Here is a 17,815-nt window from a genome sequence, read left to right as displayed (position 1 = left end):
TCTTCCAAAATAGCTGCAAGCTCCGTCTAAAGATCTGATCTTCAAAGCTAATTCCAATAATATGTTCAAGACTTATCAAGTCACATTTAAAAGGAGTACATAGAAGCATATATAAAAGGGGCTTTCAGCGATAATTAAGGTTGTCTTGTCAGTTAATTAATTATAGTTTATTCCGGGATGTTAACCCAAATCAGAGACAACCTAAACCGCCTACTCTAGTAAGTTCTGTTTACTCCCACGGCCCCCACACTCCTCCATGTAGTTTGGGGTCACACTTGGGGTCAGGATCTGGGTACCTGGGGGCTATTGCTGTTTTCTGGTAGTACTCTAGTCGGTCCAGAAGCTTCTTAACAATGTCTGATTGTGATGCTGACAAGTCATTGTGTTCATTTGGGTCCTTTGCGATGTCAAATAGCCATAGGTTCTTTGCCTTATCATCCTTGTCCATAACCGCCTCCTTACTGAGATGTGGCGGCGGAATCCAGCTTCCGTTTCCTGAGGATGGAGGAAGACTGTGTGAGCAAAGACATGGAAGTTGTAATAGTCTTAATACTTCTGTTTAAAAGGTCCTTTATTCAGAACCATGTGGTGAGCATGGCAGCCATTACACAGGAGCAAGGGGAGATCACTCTACTGGCATGTTTTACATTGATGCTACTTGTTGGCAACTATGTATGCTTATAGTGAGCGTTTGTTAGTTCTTATCTTAAGTACTCAGAAGAATCTTTATTTCGATAGCTTTAAAAAATCTGGAACCATCTTCCAGAGGCAAGGGAAATAACTGTCTACAAAAGTCTAGTTTCCACCCTTATGAAACTAGCCTGGAATTTCACACCTGTATCATATCCCTACCAGTGGCTATTATAACTTATATCACTCTTGGCAAATCAGATTCCTTCCTTCTTATTACTTTCAAAAGTAAATAAAATTGTGGCACTGCTCAAAACAATATGTTCATTAATCAAGATTGTAATAAAACGTGTCCTACCTCACAGAGAGCATTAACTTATTAGAGCACCTTGATTAAAACCCCGTTGACAACTGTAACAACCTAATATAATCTGCACTTAACTGAGAAAGTGTAATACATGTACCAAATAAAACTTATGTTACATTTGACCACGTTCCAACTGGCATTGTGTATTCATAATCCGATACCTGTCACTCCCTAAGGAATTAAATAAGTGAGTGAGTGAATTTATTTTACACCGTTTTTAGCAATATTCCAGCAATATCACAGCAGGGAGTGAGGGGACACCAGTACTCGGCTTCACACAATGTGTCCATATTGGGAATCGAACCCGGGTGTTCGGCGTGACGAGCAAACACCTTAATCACTAAGCTACCCTTCAGTATTAAGCAGTGAGAGTCCACAAACCTGGATCTCCTGTGATGAGCTTCCAGTCTCCAACGCGTATAGCTGCTCTGATCCGCGTGTCGAAGGTGTTGTTAAAAAGCTTAGCTCCCTTGGGTTGTGTCAAGATGTCAATGTTGTGTAGGAGCTCCTTCCTCGGGCTGGCTCCACCTTCACTGGAACAATGGCAAATTGATGCAAGACTTTCCCTTGTTGTGTAAGCAAGTAAACATTGCTGTCATTGTGACATATACTACTGAAGAGACCTCCTTTTTCCAAACATATACACTGTAAGCAAATGGTTTCAAATTCATACTTTATAGGTGGGAAATTTACGCTAACTTATCTAAATTCAACACAGAAATTTAAATTATTTGAACCAATCATATTTGATACAACCATCAAAAAACACACAAACACACAGCACGTCTCAACATTCAAACAGCCATATGCCCTTTGCTTGAATGACAATATTAAAATTAGAAATATTCTTATCTTCAAAACAAATCCAAATGGAGCCCTGAACAATCCGTATTTTCAGGAGGCAGTTTGGACTTGCCAATTGATCGTTGCCTTGAGCTGGTCTTGTATTTAATTTATTCTCAAGGGTTTGGGAGACAGACTAGCTCTACGCTATATTTTCTCGGATATTGTTGTTGATGATGATGATGATGATTTGGATATTTTATGTGTGCTTCCCTACAGTATGTATACTGCGCATAATTTTCAAACTCTACATAAATACTAGCGTACCTGATGGTCTTCCATTGGTCAAACCCATCCAGAGGCTTTGTTCCATTGGTGTTCCCGCCAGCCACACCCACCAATGTTGGGAACCAATCAGAGACATGGATCAGTTGATTATTGACAGTTCCTTTGTTCTTCAGCATATCACCATACACAAAGCCCACACCATGGAATCCCCCTTCCCATAAGGTCCCCTTCCACCCCCTCAGTGGCCAGTTGTTTCCCCCATCGTAGATCGTACCGCCATTGTCTGAAACACAAGTACTTTGTCAGGACCCTCATGAATAATTAGTAGACTCGCATAATTCTACCACATCCTCAAATACAAAACTTCTAGTCTTCAAGCTTAAATAAACCCACAAACAACCTATGCTTGTCATAAAACTAACGTGATGATCGAGGTGTGTTGGGGGAAAGGGGGTTAAGGCTCTCTCTAACTTCGTTGTCACATGTCATTGTATCCCATTGTATGAGATCGATGCTCATAGTTTTGATCACTAGATTGTCTGGTTCTAGATTGTTCTGACTCGATTATTTACAGACCGCTACCATACAGATGGAATATTGTGGAGGGCAGCATTAAACAACAGTCCTGACGTAAATTACAGCAGAAGTTCCAAGTTTGAATATATAAATTCCCACTACCTCAGAATTTACCAAAAGAAAGAAAATCAAATTATGAACAATGCCAATGTTGTTACCAATTTGCATGCCGAAGACACTTTTTTGGGTTCTATTTAAATCGATGATATTTCACTGAAAACACACCAGTTGTCCATAAAACATTTAAACATGAACTGCCCTACATGAGGCACCTGCCACTCTCCCATTTAGAGGTTGTACGACGTAGCACATTGTAATACAGATTTGTACATGCAGTCAGTGTATCATTTACATGTTACCAAGTATCTGAACTGTAAAATGCCTGAAATTCATATAATTTATTGGTTAATTTTCTACAGAGACTTAGAGCATCCATCATTTATTAACTAAGGTCTGACATTCATCACTGTCTGTGATTCAACTCTAATAAAATATTACTTACCTGTGGAGAAGACAATGAGGGTATTCTCCAGCTGGCCAGTAGCATTGAGAGCCGAAGTGATGTTTCCGATCCCCTCGTCCATACATGCAGTCATCCCTTGAAGTTGAAAACATGTAACGATAAACATCTGGGACCCATTGCACAATGTGATCGTAATGGCTATGATGATCGGAAGTCGATGCTGAGGTATGTGTGTTACAATCACTTTAGCTCCAAGATCGTTTCGTGGAACTGGGCCCTGTATGGTTGTTTTTGTCGACAGCCGGACCACGTGAATAAGAACACACATGGGGTGTCGTTCTTGGGTTTGACGGTTTTCAAGAAGGTCGATAAATCACTGTAAACCATTAATTTTGACAATCATCTTGCATCACACAGTTGTTAGTGTTTGTTCCTAGCCATTTTATTGTTTGAAAACGAAAATCGTACACATGCAAATTTCACGTCATACACCAATCATCTTTCAAGAGCGATTACTGTACAAATAACTATGGTCATAAGGAAGTGCAAGTGGTGATGCACTCTCAAACATTCACTATTATCATATGAAGATTGGCTGACTAAATTATAAATGAAGTTTCACTAATTTTCTTTAATAAGAGGAAAGTTTGTCCAACAAACACTGCCTACATAGGGCTACAGCAAAATGGTCAATATTTTGTCAGACAATACTCTTTTCCTGAAAGTGAAGCATAATGCCGATCAAGGAAAGTTAGACAATTACAAGTCATGATACAGCAGACATATTGGTAAAACAGAGTAGAACCCAAGTCACTCTGTGTGAGGAGAAACAGGCCATGTGATACACTGGACCACCTACTGAATATGTCAGGTTTAACAGTGACTATATTACCGGCAAAACTGCGCCTGTTCAAGTCCTTGATGTGGCTGTACGGATTCAAATATTTCCCTGGGACCTGCAGAGGTGCGTGCGTAGACTGATAGGCGAGGTACAGGAAAAATGGCTGCAAACAAGAAACAAAAACATGATGAGCCTACACGAACATTACCACTGTCAAAGTAGTGGGTGAGTTCAGATTTAACATCACATGAGCTATAGCCTATTTCAGCTATAAAGCAACACATGTACAAGTTAACACATGTACACATGTATATTATATACACAAAGTCACACTTGAAAGCAAATTTTATTTTTAAAAAATTAAAAAATTAAAACATGTGCTATAACAATATCATTTATGTTTTTTGGTTGTTGTACCACATTTGATGGCCATCCTCTAAACAGTCTTCAAGGATGACACTTGCTATGCCACATCGTACGCATGTCCTTGGTGATTTCTCACGTCAAGAGATGGTAGCAACTCTACCCCGGACCACAAGGAATATTGCTAAAAGCGGCGTAAAACCAAACTCAGTCAGTCAGTCCTTCTATCAATAAGCTACTGTTTTTCATGCTTTATTAATCAAGATTTGCCATTTAATTATTCGCTGAAAGTCAATGTTTCCAGACAGTAAGTTAAACTGAGGTTTGGATAAATTCCTTTGCTATGGTTAATGGTAACATATTGATACTATGAAGAATATGGGATGTTGCAATACTTTGTTCCATGTGTATATGCCTTTCAACACAAGTAATACACGTCAGAGGCTCCATTAAAATTTGAAGACAATGAAGTTGACACAGTACCTAAACTGGCGGACAAGGGCACCACACGGACATTATTTTCAAGATGTGGTCCTGTGCATAGAGCTCAGGTCACAAATCAGTTGAAGTTAAGCAATGCTGAGCATGGAGAGTCCTTAGATGGGTGACCGTGTTCGACTCCTGAGAGTTCTAGGACTTCAGTCTTACCCCACAACGAAACGCATGTGATACATGTAGTCTCACCTTAGGCAAGTGGGTTTGTTAAAAAAATGCCTCTGTTCACCCAGCAGAAAAAGGGTACCTGGTATGATACGATGGTAGTCTGAATTTGAACCTTGAGCGCCTGACAGGCGACAGGTTGTATTCTCCACAGGGAGTGTTCTGTACTCGTTGACCAGGGGTGATAGTGAGCGCGTTGAGCATGCAATGTGCATGGATAAATGCACAAAATAAATGGACTATTATTATTATTATTATTCATTTTTTTATGTTGACATGAAACATTCTGGATGGAACTTGCACCTACTTTAGACTCATCATGATCCTTGATCACACTGATGGCCCTCTCCGTAAACAGAGACGTTGAATAATGGCCGGTCTCATTGAAAACTGGGTTTGTATTGTTACGTAAGTCAAGGCCACAAAACGAGTATCTGGAATCGTGGTCGTCGCAACGTATGTGTGTGAAGTAGTCCTCGCTGCCTGTCAGATAGCCTGCAAATTGTTAAGATTAGATATATAAAGGGTTAGGTCAAATAAAAAGGTGATGTTTGGTAAATAAACTGATATACTAAAAACATGTGGTTTGTCTACACAAATTGTATACAACAATGGGTGGGTGGGTGGGTGAATGAGTGAGTGAGTGAGTGAGTGGTTTTACACCGCTTTAGGCAATATTCTAGCAATGTCACGACGGGTCACCAGAAATGAATTTCAATTGCTTCAGCTTCAAGATGATATGGGGTAATCACAGTTTTTCATTTATTTCACAGATAACTAGCCACACCTACAATTTAGACCCATGAAAATCGGTGTTAGAATGGGTCTTCAGAAAACCTTGCTTGTCATAGCTGGTGACAAATAGGATTGGGTGGTTGGCTTGGTTAACAGGCCATCACATTCATATTGTGTTGATGCTCATGATGTCAATCACTGGTCCACACTCGACTATTTCCACACTGACATGATACAGCTGGATATATTGCTGATTAACACATTTAACAACAAATAAACAAACAAACAAACAGTTGACATCTTTCCTTACCATAGTATGAATCAAATCCCCGATTGGTAGGCAGGTAGTCATCCTTGTAGAAGCCCAGATGCCATTTGCCGACAGCGTGGGTGGAGTAGCCGGCCTGTTTGATTTTGTCGGCTACTGTGGGACTATCCAGAGGGAGGCCATTGGGCTGAGAGCTCCAAATGATGGCATGTTGTAAACCTGTGTGAATCTGAAAACAGACAAAACAGATGGTCAGGATCACTAACAAGTGGTCGACACGACTGCATATCCCAGTTGTGTAGATCAATGTTCATGATGTTGATCGTTGGATTGTCTGGTTTGGTTATTTACAAAACGCCGCCGTGTAGCTTGATTATTGCTCAGTGCTGCATTAAATAAGAAATGAGTGTTTACACTGATATGACAATGTCCCCCGCCGCTAAAGAATGGAATTTATATAACATATTTATTACTTTTAATTTTTTGGGTCACATACAAGATGCCTGAAATGACTGGTGTCTGCATAATCACCCAATGTAGCTGTCGACATAATTGAAGACATTGGGTGCAATATTTTATGAGATATCGCGTTTACATAAGTTTGAAAAGTGGTCAAAGTGTCTGGTGACCTTGAAGATAAGGTCAAGGTCACCTAAATGAACTGGTGTCTGCATAATCTCCCAATGTAGGCTGTCACCAAATTTGAAGATACTGGATACAACAGTACATGAGATATCACGTTAACAAAAGTTTGAAAAGTGTTCAAAGTGTCGTGGTGACCTTGAAGATAACGTCAAGGTCACCCAAAACGACTGGTGTCTGCATAATCCCCCAGTGTAGGCTGTCACCAAATTTGATAACATTGGGTACAACAGTTCATGAGATATCGCGTTAACAAGAATCGGGACGTACCGACAGACAGACGCCGCTGAATACATAGTCTTTACAGTGTTTTACCGACAAAACATAAAGAAACTATACACCTGAAATAGGATTTGAACCCCAAATTACAATGTTATGAAAACAATCATACAGCCTGAAAATATTTGCTGAAACACTGCAACCTTAAGGTCCCAATCACAACCTTTATACCTTCATCAAACCAGGGCTACTCTACAACACGTTATATAGTCTCCCTGATCGAACTCATCAATTACCAATCCTTGTTTGTTTCCTTTTGTCCTCCTCAGTATTTCAAATGAACACAATAATCAAGAAATCAGGCAGATTAAATCCACTGTACTCCCCTGAAGTGAGTTGTACAGTGAAATTATGGAAGGTAATTAATTTGAAACAAGCATGTTTGTAACATCCAGCTGATAATTCTGTTCAGACAATGCAAACAATCTATGTACAGACATTCGTGTCTGAACGTCTTCAGTCAGTGACTCAGTTCTGATTCAAACAAAAAGAAATACAAACTGTGATCATGAGGATAAATAGGTCTCACAGACCCTGAACCGCATTATTTTCCATCCTGCCAAGCTTCTGCAATGCTAAAGCCATAAATGAAGCAAGCGACAAGTTTCCCTGAAAAGATGTGCATAATTTATGGTTAATGTGTGTGTGTGTGTGTGTGTGTGTGTGTGAGTGTGTGTGAGAGAGAGAGAGAGAGAGAGAGAGAGCGTGAGAGAGATATGATGATTTTTATGGAGTAGCATGCACAATATGAATGACCCCTTTAAATTTCATGTACAAAGTAAGTGACACACCCTACCTGCATACAAAACTCAATTCCCGGCCCACCTAATTTATCAGCAAATGTTTTTTAATATTGTTATGTACAAAGTTGCACACACACACGCACGCACGCTCTGTCTCACTCACTCACTCTCTCACACACACACACACACACACCGTACATGTGTACAAAATTATTGGTGACCCCCCTACCTCCCGACTTGAGACATGCTCCTGAGTTGTCGTCTGCACACTTTATAACCAGTAAGGGTATGACTGACTCGGACTCACCTGGTACCTCCCTGACATGAACTGGGACCGTGTCGGGGTACAGATAGGCTGGACATAGTAGTTTTCCAGCTTCACGCCAGCCGCGGCTAACTTGTCAAGATTTGGTGTTTTTATCTCCGACTTGTGGTACCCGATATCATGGAATCCGTAATCGTCAGCGAGGATGAAAATAATATTCGGGCGACTTGACTTCGCTGACAAAACAGTGCAACATGCACATAATAACAAGAACTCTGCAAGATGCATGGCTGTCACGAAACTGTTCAAGATCCCGAATGTGTCGAACGCCTACATTCAACTAGATCAGTCTTTCGGTGCAGTTCACTTGTGATCATGTGACAATGTTTGATCATGTGACTTGTGCAAACTCCTCAACAGTGCTACTACAAATGTACTGTGTAATGAGTATGGCAACCGCGGGACTAATGTGAGCGTTGTGCGTTGCTTCATTGTGTTTTTGTTTGTTTGTTGTTTAATGCACTCAGCAATATTCCAGCTTTAATGACAGCGGTCCGCCTGTCTAACGTCATAGTTAAGAGTAGGGATGGGTCGTGAAGTCAAGACACGAACATGTTTCCGAGAGCCAAACAGTTGTGTCATCTATGGCAAGTTTGGTTGCTGGGGGAAATTATTTCAGAATTCCCACAGGGAGAATTTTGATATCATGTAGAGATTGACTTGGTGTGGGTAAAATAACGCGCAGATCTGACATCTTTTGTCAGGTGCGTTGAACAATGTAGTATTACTCTTCTCGTTTTGATTCATGATCTGGAACAGTCAAGACCTCTGCTTGCCATTTAAAGGTTGGATGTGTTACTCGTGACATTTACACTTTTCTCAAGTGAAAATTCACAGTGTGAGTTAAGCCAAGGATCACATATATCGTAATCCAGAGTTTTCCGGCTGATGCATCGTGCTAGGTGGTGAAAGACTGCGCCATCGGGGCAGGTGATGAAGTACAGGTCACTTAGCCATCGGGGCAGCTGATGAAGTACAGGATTACTGAGCCATCGGGGCAGGTGATGAAGCACAGGATCACTGAGCCATCGGGCAGGTGATGAAGTACAGGGTCACTGAGCCACCGCGGCAGGTGATGAAGTACAGGTCACTGAGACACTGGGACAGATGATGAAGTACAGGTCACTGAGACACCGGGGCAGGTGATGACGTACAGGTTCACTCAGCGATTGGTATAGATGATGAAGTACAGGTCACTGAGACACCGGGGCAGGTGATGAAGTACAGGTTCACTCAGCGATTGGTATAGATGATGAAATACAGGTCACTGAGACACCAGGGCAGGTGATGAAGTACAGGGTCACTGAGGCACCAGGGCAGGTGATGAAGTACAATTCGGTTTATTCAATAATTGCATGAAACACGTGCTTTTCTCAGTCGTTATGCTTTTTGCGCTCGTGAGATTTGTTGCTTGCTACTGTATGGGGTTATGACGATGTAATATTGAATGAACACATAATTACTTTTGATGGTGTTTCTTTTGCCCCTGAGTTTATACTGGTGTTCGACGAGCACATTTTAAACAGGGGTATACGTTTATAATTGATGCAGCATATTTAATAATGCGTATATCAGTGCAAAAAGATGCCAGTGTATTAGTTAGTCCATGTCCTTGAATTCAGTGAGCTGGTGAGATGTGTTGCTAGCTAGTTTATGACCATGAGTTCAGTCAGATAAGTAGGTCCTTGATGCGACCTTGGACCGATATCATCCCAAGCCAAAATATAGGTCAGGCAGCTGATGAAGCAGTCAGAGGGTGATATATGGTATATAAAAAACGCCACACAGAAACATGATTATTGTTTTCCGTAACACCAAAGCTTTAAAAGGTATCTCTTTTAAAAAGGTTTTATGTGTAGGACATTTCGAAATTTAATGCATCAGTGACAAAATGATGTCCGATGCAATTCCCTATTTGACTTGTACCATACGTTGCCAAATTATTTCAGGTGAACAGTTGACTAGACTTTGTATATGTTTATGATGGGTGCCACCGGTGGGGCAGGATACGCTCACATTTTTGCGAACACCTGGTATCATCACTATTTCATAGTAATTCATAAACATGTCATCTTATCGCATGGTGACAATCACTGGATTGTCTGATCCAGACTCGATTTATTTACAAACAACATCGTACAGCTGTAATACTGCTGAAACAAATACACATGGACCTTAATTAAACACACCCCGATGTTTTCATATTACCATGAAACTGAGCAACATTACCATTAGTAAGTATACTGGAAATCTTAAACGCCATTGTTTCCTGTAAGTTGACATTTTGGACTAAACAATAACAACAAAATCGTGAAAATTGGCAATATTTTAAGTTACAAACTGACATGAAAACGTCAGCGCTGTTTTGTCAACAAAATGCATCCCTGTACAACTATGGGGCTGCAGAGTTCCAAAATGGGAGAGGTGAGTGTCTCTCGGTCTGAAAATGTTCTCTGTCATCTTCAGACAACAAATCACATGAAAAATGTTAATAGAGTACATATCCACCTTGTGCACGGATGACTGATTTGAGCCTCCTCCTCATGGTTGTCGTGAGTCTCCAGATTCGCTCCAGAGGCAGCTGCTGCCACTCCCGGCGCAAAGATGCTTCCAAACATGCCAAATCTTTTACAGGCGGATCCAGTGCTTGCACTTGGCGTCAAAGAATGGCCCAAACAGGCTCCAATGCGTTCAGATCCGGGCTCATAGCAGGCGATGGAAGTTTGGTTACAGCTTTTGTTGGAAAAAACTGTCACAGGTCGGGAACGATGTGGTCGGGCGTTGTCATCCATGAATACAGGGCGAGTGGCTAATGGGTGGTTATCAAAATGTGGCACAAGAACTGGATCCAGAATGTCCCGGTTGTCGTGGTCGCCATTGAGATTTCCACGAACAGTTACCAAGTCCAGTTTACAATCATGGGAGAGACAACCCCAGACCATGACAGATCCACCACCGTCAGGAACTGATACTCTGATGTTCTTAGTCTCATGGGCACTGTTCTTGGTCCTCCAGACTCGCTGGCGCCAGTCTGTGACGTGCAATGAAAAGTGACTCTCATCCCACCAATGCACCTTCCTCCATGACGTCGAATTCCAATGACGTTAGGGCAAACACCACTCCAAATGAGCTCTCTTGTGAAGATTGGTCAAGGTTGGACGTTTGATCAACCTTCTTCCCCTCATCCCATGTGTCTTTACGCAGTTTGTTACAGTCCTATTGCACTGACGTCTGTTGGGGGGCCATAGGTGCTTCAGGACGCCATTTGTAGTTAAAGGCTGACGTCTCACAAGGCTTGTTAAATCCCCATCCTCAACCTGAGACGTCCTTCGGGGTTGACCTGGTCTTGGTCAGTTCTTAACCTTGTTGGTTCGACGGTATTTTTTAACAAGTCGAGTAATGACGGTCTGGTGAATGTCAAGCTGTCGCCCAAGAGCCTGCATGACATCCCGTTGTCGTCCATTCCAATGCCATCTTCTTGCTTCTGGTAGTCTCCTTCTTGCCACTGTAACATATACTGGTAAAATCATTAAAGGTTTTTGGCGTCTTATACAGTTAATAGTGCTTTTGGTGACAATCGTGGGATGTGTTTTGATGATTGATTTAGCAAACCCCTTTTCCACATTCATTTCTTATGAAATATGAAAGGGGTTTGTCGCATTTTTTTTGCAAGTAAATGCATTTTCACCTTGTTTGAAAGGTGTCATCAAACAGGCTATGAAGTGGGACACACAATTCCGATTTCCCCGAGCTGACATCCAAACATGATATTAAAAGTGCATTGATATGCCATATCAACCAGACTGGTAGTGTGATGCAAGCCTGGTTATTTAACCCTTGTCATCTGACCGCCTCTATGTTGACACTTGCACATTAGATGCAAATTATCTCATATCATTGACGGGCACATAGATGTACGCCCACTGACTCAGCATATCGCTTGATTGATAACACTGTCGCAAGGCAGTTATATCATGATTATCAACATTGTATCATTTCCAACTCGCATACCTACATTTCTATACAGATCTTTATTTATTTATCGAATGCTGGCATGCTCTATACATGACCCCGAGAATGTTGCAAGAAATAATGTGTAAACATTGTGCACCATACATTGTTTGCCTATGTTACACTGTAATGGGTTTTCGCGACATGTTAAACATTTGAAACACAATTATTTGTTAAGTGAACTGAGTAATGTGAAACTTCCTGATGACTGGACTTAAAGCTCTTCACGCTAAAGGCCGGGTTCGATTCCCCACATGGTTACAATATGTGAAGCCCATTACTGGTGTCCCTCGCCGTGATGTTTGCGATACATGTAGTCTCACCTTAGGCAAGTGTGTTTGTTCAAACTTGCATTACCCAGAGTGTCAGAAGGGCTGTGCTCCCGGTTGAGAACACGGGAACTCTCCTGATCTGCGCGAAGCCATCAGGAGGTACCAAACCAAGGACAGCGAGAAGAAAGGGAGCCTGACGACAGTGTACTTGGGATACAAGCGAGACATATCAAAGGCGAGGTCCGCATATTTAGCATGCTTTTCCTGAATCTTGTCAATCACGTTGCTGTCAATAGGAACAGAAAATTCAAAAAGATAAATAAATTGATCCTTTATCAAAAAGGACAAGAACAGGTTTGTTGGCTGGAATATGGACCTATTCCTAAGTGTGAAAGCATCATTTTCCATGACACCCTTGACATGTTCAGTGTCGTACCATGGATGGACCTCGGAGTCAAAGCCACAGGCATGGCGGAGACTGTAGCAGCCGTACCATCATGTCTTTTAAGATATGCTGTTTGTGCCAAAGAAGGGCATCCACTGACAATGTGTTGGACAGTGTCTGAAAATTCATTGCAAAGTCGACATTTCATGTTGATATTTTCTTTAAGAATCACATTTAGGCGATTCTGAGTGGGAAGTGACTGGTCTTGAGTAACAAAAATGAAGCCGTCAGTTTCACATTTAAGATCAGCCGACTTCATCCAGGCGAAGGAGTCGGTGGGATTGCTATTCTGTTCCACACACTGCATGCATGTACACACGATGCAGTAGAATCTCAACAAATGACCGACTCTGGGCAGACTTGGTGAAGGACTTCACCTGGTTTACTCCCATCGCTGTACCGTTCAGCAGTACATCGCCATCAACATCAAATTTCAGATTCTGTCCAACAACCTTGGGACGCTTAAAATAGCTGTGGAAACCTTGCTTTCACCATGTGTCTTGACATGCATCATCAGATGATCATCCGATAAATATATATGTGCAAAAGTACACACTAAAATTCTATCATGAAGAGCCTCCACATTAAATCCCGACTTCCAGAATTGATTGGCATATATAAACGATTGAGAGAGGAACGCGGATGGTGGGCTCTGTTATCAGACATGATCCTACTGGTCAGGCGGTCAAGACTCTGGGTGTCTTGTTTTGTCCAATCAACTACTCCAAAGGAATACAAAAGGACTGCCACAGCAAAAGTATTGGTGGCTTTGACCTTGTTTCGAGCATTTAGCTCTGAGCTCCGGATTTCCTGTAAGCGAGATTTATACTCGGCCCGAAGTTTGTCTTAAATCTGGGGATTCTGGAGCTTGTCCTCCAAGATAGGTGTTGGCGTGGTCTTCCACACGCAGCTCAATAACTTCTAGATTGATGCCCATGATGTTGATCACTCGATTGTCTGGCCCGGACTCAACTATAGACTCAACTACAGACCTCCACCATATAGCTGGAATATTGCGGTGTTTAACAACAAACGTCCTAGAATTACAACTGATAAATGCAGAACAAAACAACCATTGTCACTAACAAACACACAAGTATTTTCAAGACTCACTTTGACTTTGACATGAATGTCATGGTGTATGAAATATGCAAAAATAGTAATAAAGAAATTGCTTATAAAAAACATTCAAGAGAAGTCTTGAAGTCTATGAATTAAATCCAGTGAATGGTTCTTGAGGTATCTCGCTGACAAGTTTAACATGCAGGTTCACATGCTGAAATGTTCAAAGTGTCGTCGTGACCTTGAAAATTACGTGAAGGTCACCAAAATCGACAGGGCCCTGCGCCTTTCCTTGATGAAGTCAAATATGAAGAAAATCCGTGAATGAATGAGGTATCTTGCGGACAAAGGTAAAACATGAAAGTCCCCTTGTAGCCTTGAAATGAAACCTGACTGGGATCTTTCTCAAACTGTGATGAACCTTAGTACCAAATAAGAAAAGAATTTAGTCAAAGGTTCTTAAGATATTCCAATTCGTACGTACGCACGTACGTACGGAGGAGCCAATATACTATATCCCCCGTCTTCGCGCTAAACGCGCGGCGGGGATAACAATCTATTGTTAGGGTCAGCAAATGTCACGCTTGTCCTGTAAATTGACATGAACAACACATAGGTTTAGTCATATTTATTGCCAATACGTCGAACATGTCATATTTAGTGGTTGTACATGTTGCGGTAAAATACTCAAGATTAGATCGTTTTGGCACTGTAAATACAATAAAGTAACTTTGTGTCAGCACTTAAATCTAAGTAAGGCACATCACAGCACTGCTTAAAAACAATTTATAAACAGGTAGATATACATCTTGCCATTCCTGTTGATGTACTTTCATATACAATTTCAAATATATCAAAAATAGATACAAGTCATGCTGTATTGTTCAATAAGCAACTTTTTCGCGTTACGATGTACAAAGGGAGATAACTCAGAGGTAAAATAAATGAACACCCACAAGAGAGAGTGAGAGGAAGACAACTCTTATTTGACTAGAGCCCTTGTTGAAGAACTACAATTATTATCAATCAATGTAACAAAACACATGCTATAGGTACAATTTCAAATATATCAAAAATACATATTGGTCATGCTTGGTATAAAGGTATAACCCAAAAATACAGCATAATATAATCCATAAACACTTTCTACATGCATTATAAGTTAAGTGTGTTTTTGTATGAAATATTGTGTCAACATGGCATCTGGTTACACTACACAATAGACTAGAGAGCATTCCCGTTAGTGAAACATGAATACACCACTATCCACATAATAATATTGATTCCCTATAACCTAATTATGCTTTCACCTGACAGAAGACTTGATGACGTATTGAATCAATTAACATGTCTGAGACTATCTTCATCGTGGGGTAGCCTATTTGGTTAAAGCTTTCACTTGTCACACCAAGACCCAGGTTTTACCCACATGGGCACAATGTGTGAAGTCCATTTCTGGTGCCCCCCACCGTGATATTGCTGGAATAGTGCTAAAAGCCGCGTAAAACAACACTCACTTACTCACTGAGACTATCCAACAACAGATGGTTCTCTAAAAACAAACTGTTTTTATGGTAACAATCCATTTCCAATACAATATATCATAAACTCATGTAGGTTCATCAAACAAGCATTACTGCTTGACTGGCTTCAACAATCCCATCTATTGACTAGGGAGAATTAAGTGAAATATGTCTACAGCATTGTCTACATCAATACTAGTAATAAATAATCTAGATATATTTTAACAGCTGCTGAATATCTAATTTGTGCTATCACCAGAAAGAAGACTTGATGGATTTTTAATCAATTAACTTGACAGAGACTATCCCACAACAGATGATTCTCTTAATCTCTTTGACATGTTACATTTACATGCATGCTGCCAATCAATTACATTTGGCCAAGCATCAGTAACTATGTGACAATATCATAATAGTCTGTCATGGACGCTTGTGACATAACATCTTGACATCACATAACATATTAATAATATCTGGATCAATGATTTAAGTAAATTAAGTAAATGGTTAAGTGTAATTTCTTCAAGAATACTGAATACCACTTAACACCCTATATTATCACCATGATGATATTCTGAGACCATGAATGAGAATACTGACAAGCTAGATATAAAAATACAAATCACCTGAAACATGCATATGTGCTCCCCTTTCGTTAAAAATCTATAATATACCATGATATAAGCATACGTATGTGAGCATTAAAATAATTTAAAAGGTATGTCTATATAAGTGTATATAATTGATGACACCCTTGCTCCCAACATCAAATTATAAGCAATAAATATCTCATAAACTACCCTCATATCAAACAACTGAGAAGCAGCTAATATATCCATTAAATAATATTTACCAACTGTGGCAGTAATATCTGAAGAATCTTCAAATTTCTATACGAATTCTAAAAGATTGACCCACAAACCAAAGATGACCCAAGCTACTATCCAAAGGATTGTGTGATCAACGAAAGATGACTCAAGCTACATTCCAAAGGAATCAACGAAAGATGACCCAAGCTACATTCCATAGGAATGAGCAATCAACTAAAGGTGACCCGAGCTACATTCCTTAGAAATGAGCAATCAACTAAAGGTGACCCAAGCTACATTCCTTAGAAATGAGCAATCAACTAAAGGTGACCCAAGCTACATTCCTTAGAAATGAGCAATCAACGAAAGATGACCCAAGCTACATTCCTTAGAAAAGAGCAATCAACTAAAGGTGACCCAAGCTACATTCCTTAGAAATGAGCAATCAACTAAAGGTGACCCAAGCTACATTCCTTAGAAATGAGCAATCAACTAAAGGTGACCCAAGCTACATTCCTTAGAAATGAGCAATCAACTAAAGATGACCCAAGCTACAGTCCTTAGAAATGAGCAATCAACTAAAGATGACCCAAGCTACATTCCTTAGAAATGAGCAATCAACGAAAGATGACCCAAGCTACATTCCTTAGAAATGAGCAATCAACTAAAGGTGACCCAAGCTACATTCCTTAGAAATGAGCAATCAACTAAAGGTGACCTAAAGGTGAAGCTACATTCCTTAGAAATGAGCAATCAACTAAATGTGACCCAAGCTACATTCCTTAGAAAAGAGCAATCAACGAAAGATGACCCAAGCTACATTCCTTAGAAAAGAGCAATCAACTAAAGGTGACCCAAGCTACATTCCTTAGAAATGAGCAATCAACTAAAGGTGACCCAAGCTACATTCCTTAGAAATGAGCAATCAACTAAAGATGACCCAAGCTACATTCTAAAGGATTGATCTACCAATCAAAAGACGTTGCACTGAGCAGCCAGATGAAAAAAGATCCCAGTTACATTCAATATATCAGGCAAATAAAGTTGACTTATCTTCCAAAATAACTGCAGGCTTCGTCTAAAGATCTGATCTTCAAAGCTAATTCCAACAATATTTCCAAGACTTATCAAGTCACAAAGGGGCTTTCAGCGTTAATTAAGGTTGTCTTGTCAGTTAACCAATATTATAGTTTATTCCGGGATGTTAACCCAAATCAGAGACAACCTAAACCACCTTCTCTGCTGTAGAGTTAGTTCTGTTTACTCCCACGGCCCCCACACTCCTCCATGTAGTTTGGGGTCACACTTGGGGTCAGGATCTGGGTACATGGGGGCTACTGCTGTTTTCTGGTAGTACTCTAGTCGGTCCAGAAGCTTCTTAACAATGCCTGGTTGTGATGCTGACAAGTCATTGTGTTCATTTGGGTCCTTTGCGATGTCAAATAGCCAAAGGTTCTTCGCCTTCTCATCTTTGTCCACAACCGTCTCCTTACTGAGATGTGGTGGCGGAATCCAGCTGCCGTTTCCTGAGGATGGAGGAAGACTGTGTGAGCAAAGACATTGAAGTTGTAATAAGACATGTAGTGAAACAAGGACTTCTGTATAAAAGTTCCTTTATTCAGAACCACGAGCATGGTAGCCATTACACAGGAGCCAAGGGAGATCACTCTACTGGCATACATTGATGCTACTTGTTGAGACTAATATAAATGTTTATAGTGAAGCTTTGT

General features: G+C 40.6%; 2 protein-coding genes across 2 annotated transcripts in view; both read right to left on the bottom strand.

Annotated features, from left to right (window-relative positions):
• Positions 1 to 224: 224 nt before the first annotated feature.
• LOC124287873 (arylsulfatase B-like) lies at positions 225 to 8,293 on the bottom strand. Its single transcript, XM_046724357.1, has 8 exons — positions 7,946 to 8,293; positions 6,017 to 6,203; positions 5,279 to 5,466; positions 4,000 to 4,111; positions 3,147 to 3,242; positions 2,108 to 2,351; positions 1,379 to 1,530; positions 225 to 495 (listed from the first exon to the last, which is right to left on the bottom strand). The coding sequence occupies exons 1-8, from the start codon at positions 8,189 to 8,191 to the stop codon at positions 230 to 232; spliced, it is 1,491 nt and encodes a 496-aa protein (XP_046580313.1). The 5' UTR covers positions 8,192 to 8,293; the 3' UTR covers positions 225 to 229.
• An 8,563-nt stretch (positions 8,294 to 16,856) lies between these two features.
• The window catches only part of LOC124287875 (arylsulfatase B-like), a 15,116-nt gene continuing 14,157 nt past the window's right edge, over positions 16,857 to 17,815 (bottom strand). The window contains exon 8 of the mRNA XM_046724358.1: positions 16,857 to 17,611. Coding sequence (XP_046580314.1) covers positions 17,346 to 17,611 — 266 coding nt within the window. The 3' untranslated portion in view covers positions 16,857 to 17,345. The remainder of the gene's footprint in view (positions 17,612 to 17,815) is intronic.

This window comes from Haliotis rubra, unplaced genomic scaffold, assembly GCF_003918875.1.
Source record: "Haliotis rubra isolate DU_JTF1 unplaced genomic scaffold, ASM391887v1 Scf407, whole genome shotgun sequence".
Lineage (NCBI taxonomy): Eukaryota > Metazoa > Mollusca > Gastropoda > Lepetellida > Haliotidae > Haliotis > Haliotis rubra.
Note: the sequence above shows the minus strand (reverse complement) of the source record. Positions and strands in the feature narration are given on the sequence as shown.

Excerpts from the sequence above, each read along its gene's own strand:
- LOC124287873 (XM_046724357.1), bottom strand. The coding sequence starts at position 8,191 with ATGCATCTTGCAGAGTTCTTGTTATTATGTGCATGTTGCACTGTTTTG. Across the intron at positions 6,204-7,945 it reads TCATGTCAGGGAGGTACCAG|ATTCACACAGGTTTACAACA; the intron begins GTGAGTCCGAGT and ends GTCTGTTTTCAG. Across the intron at positions 5,467-6,016 it reads GGGATTTGATTCATACTATG|GCTATCTGACAGGCAGCGAG; the intron begins GTAAGGAAAGAT and ends AACAATTTGCAG.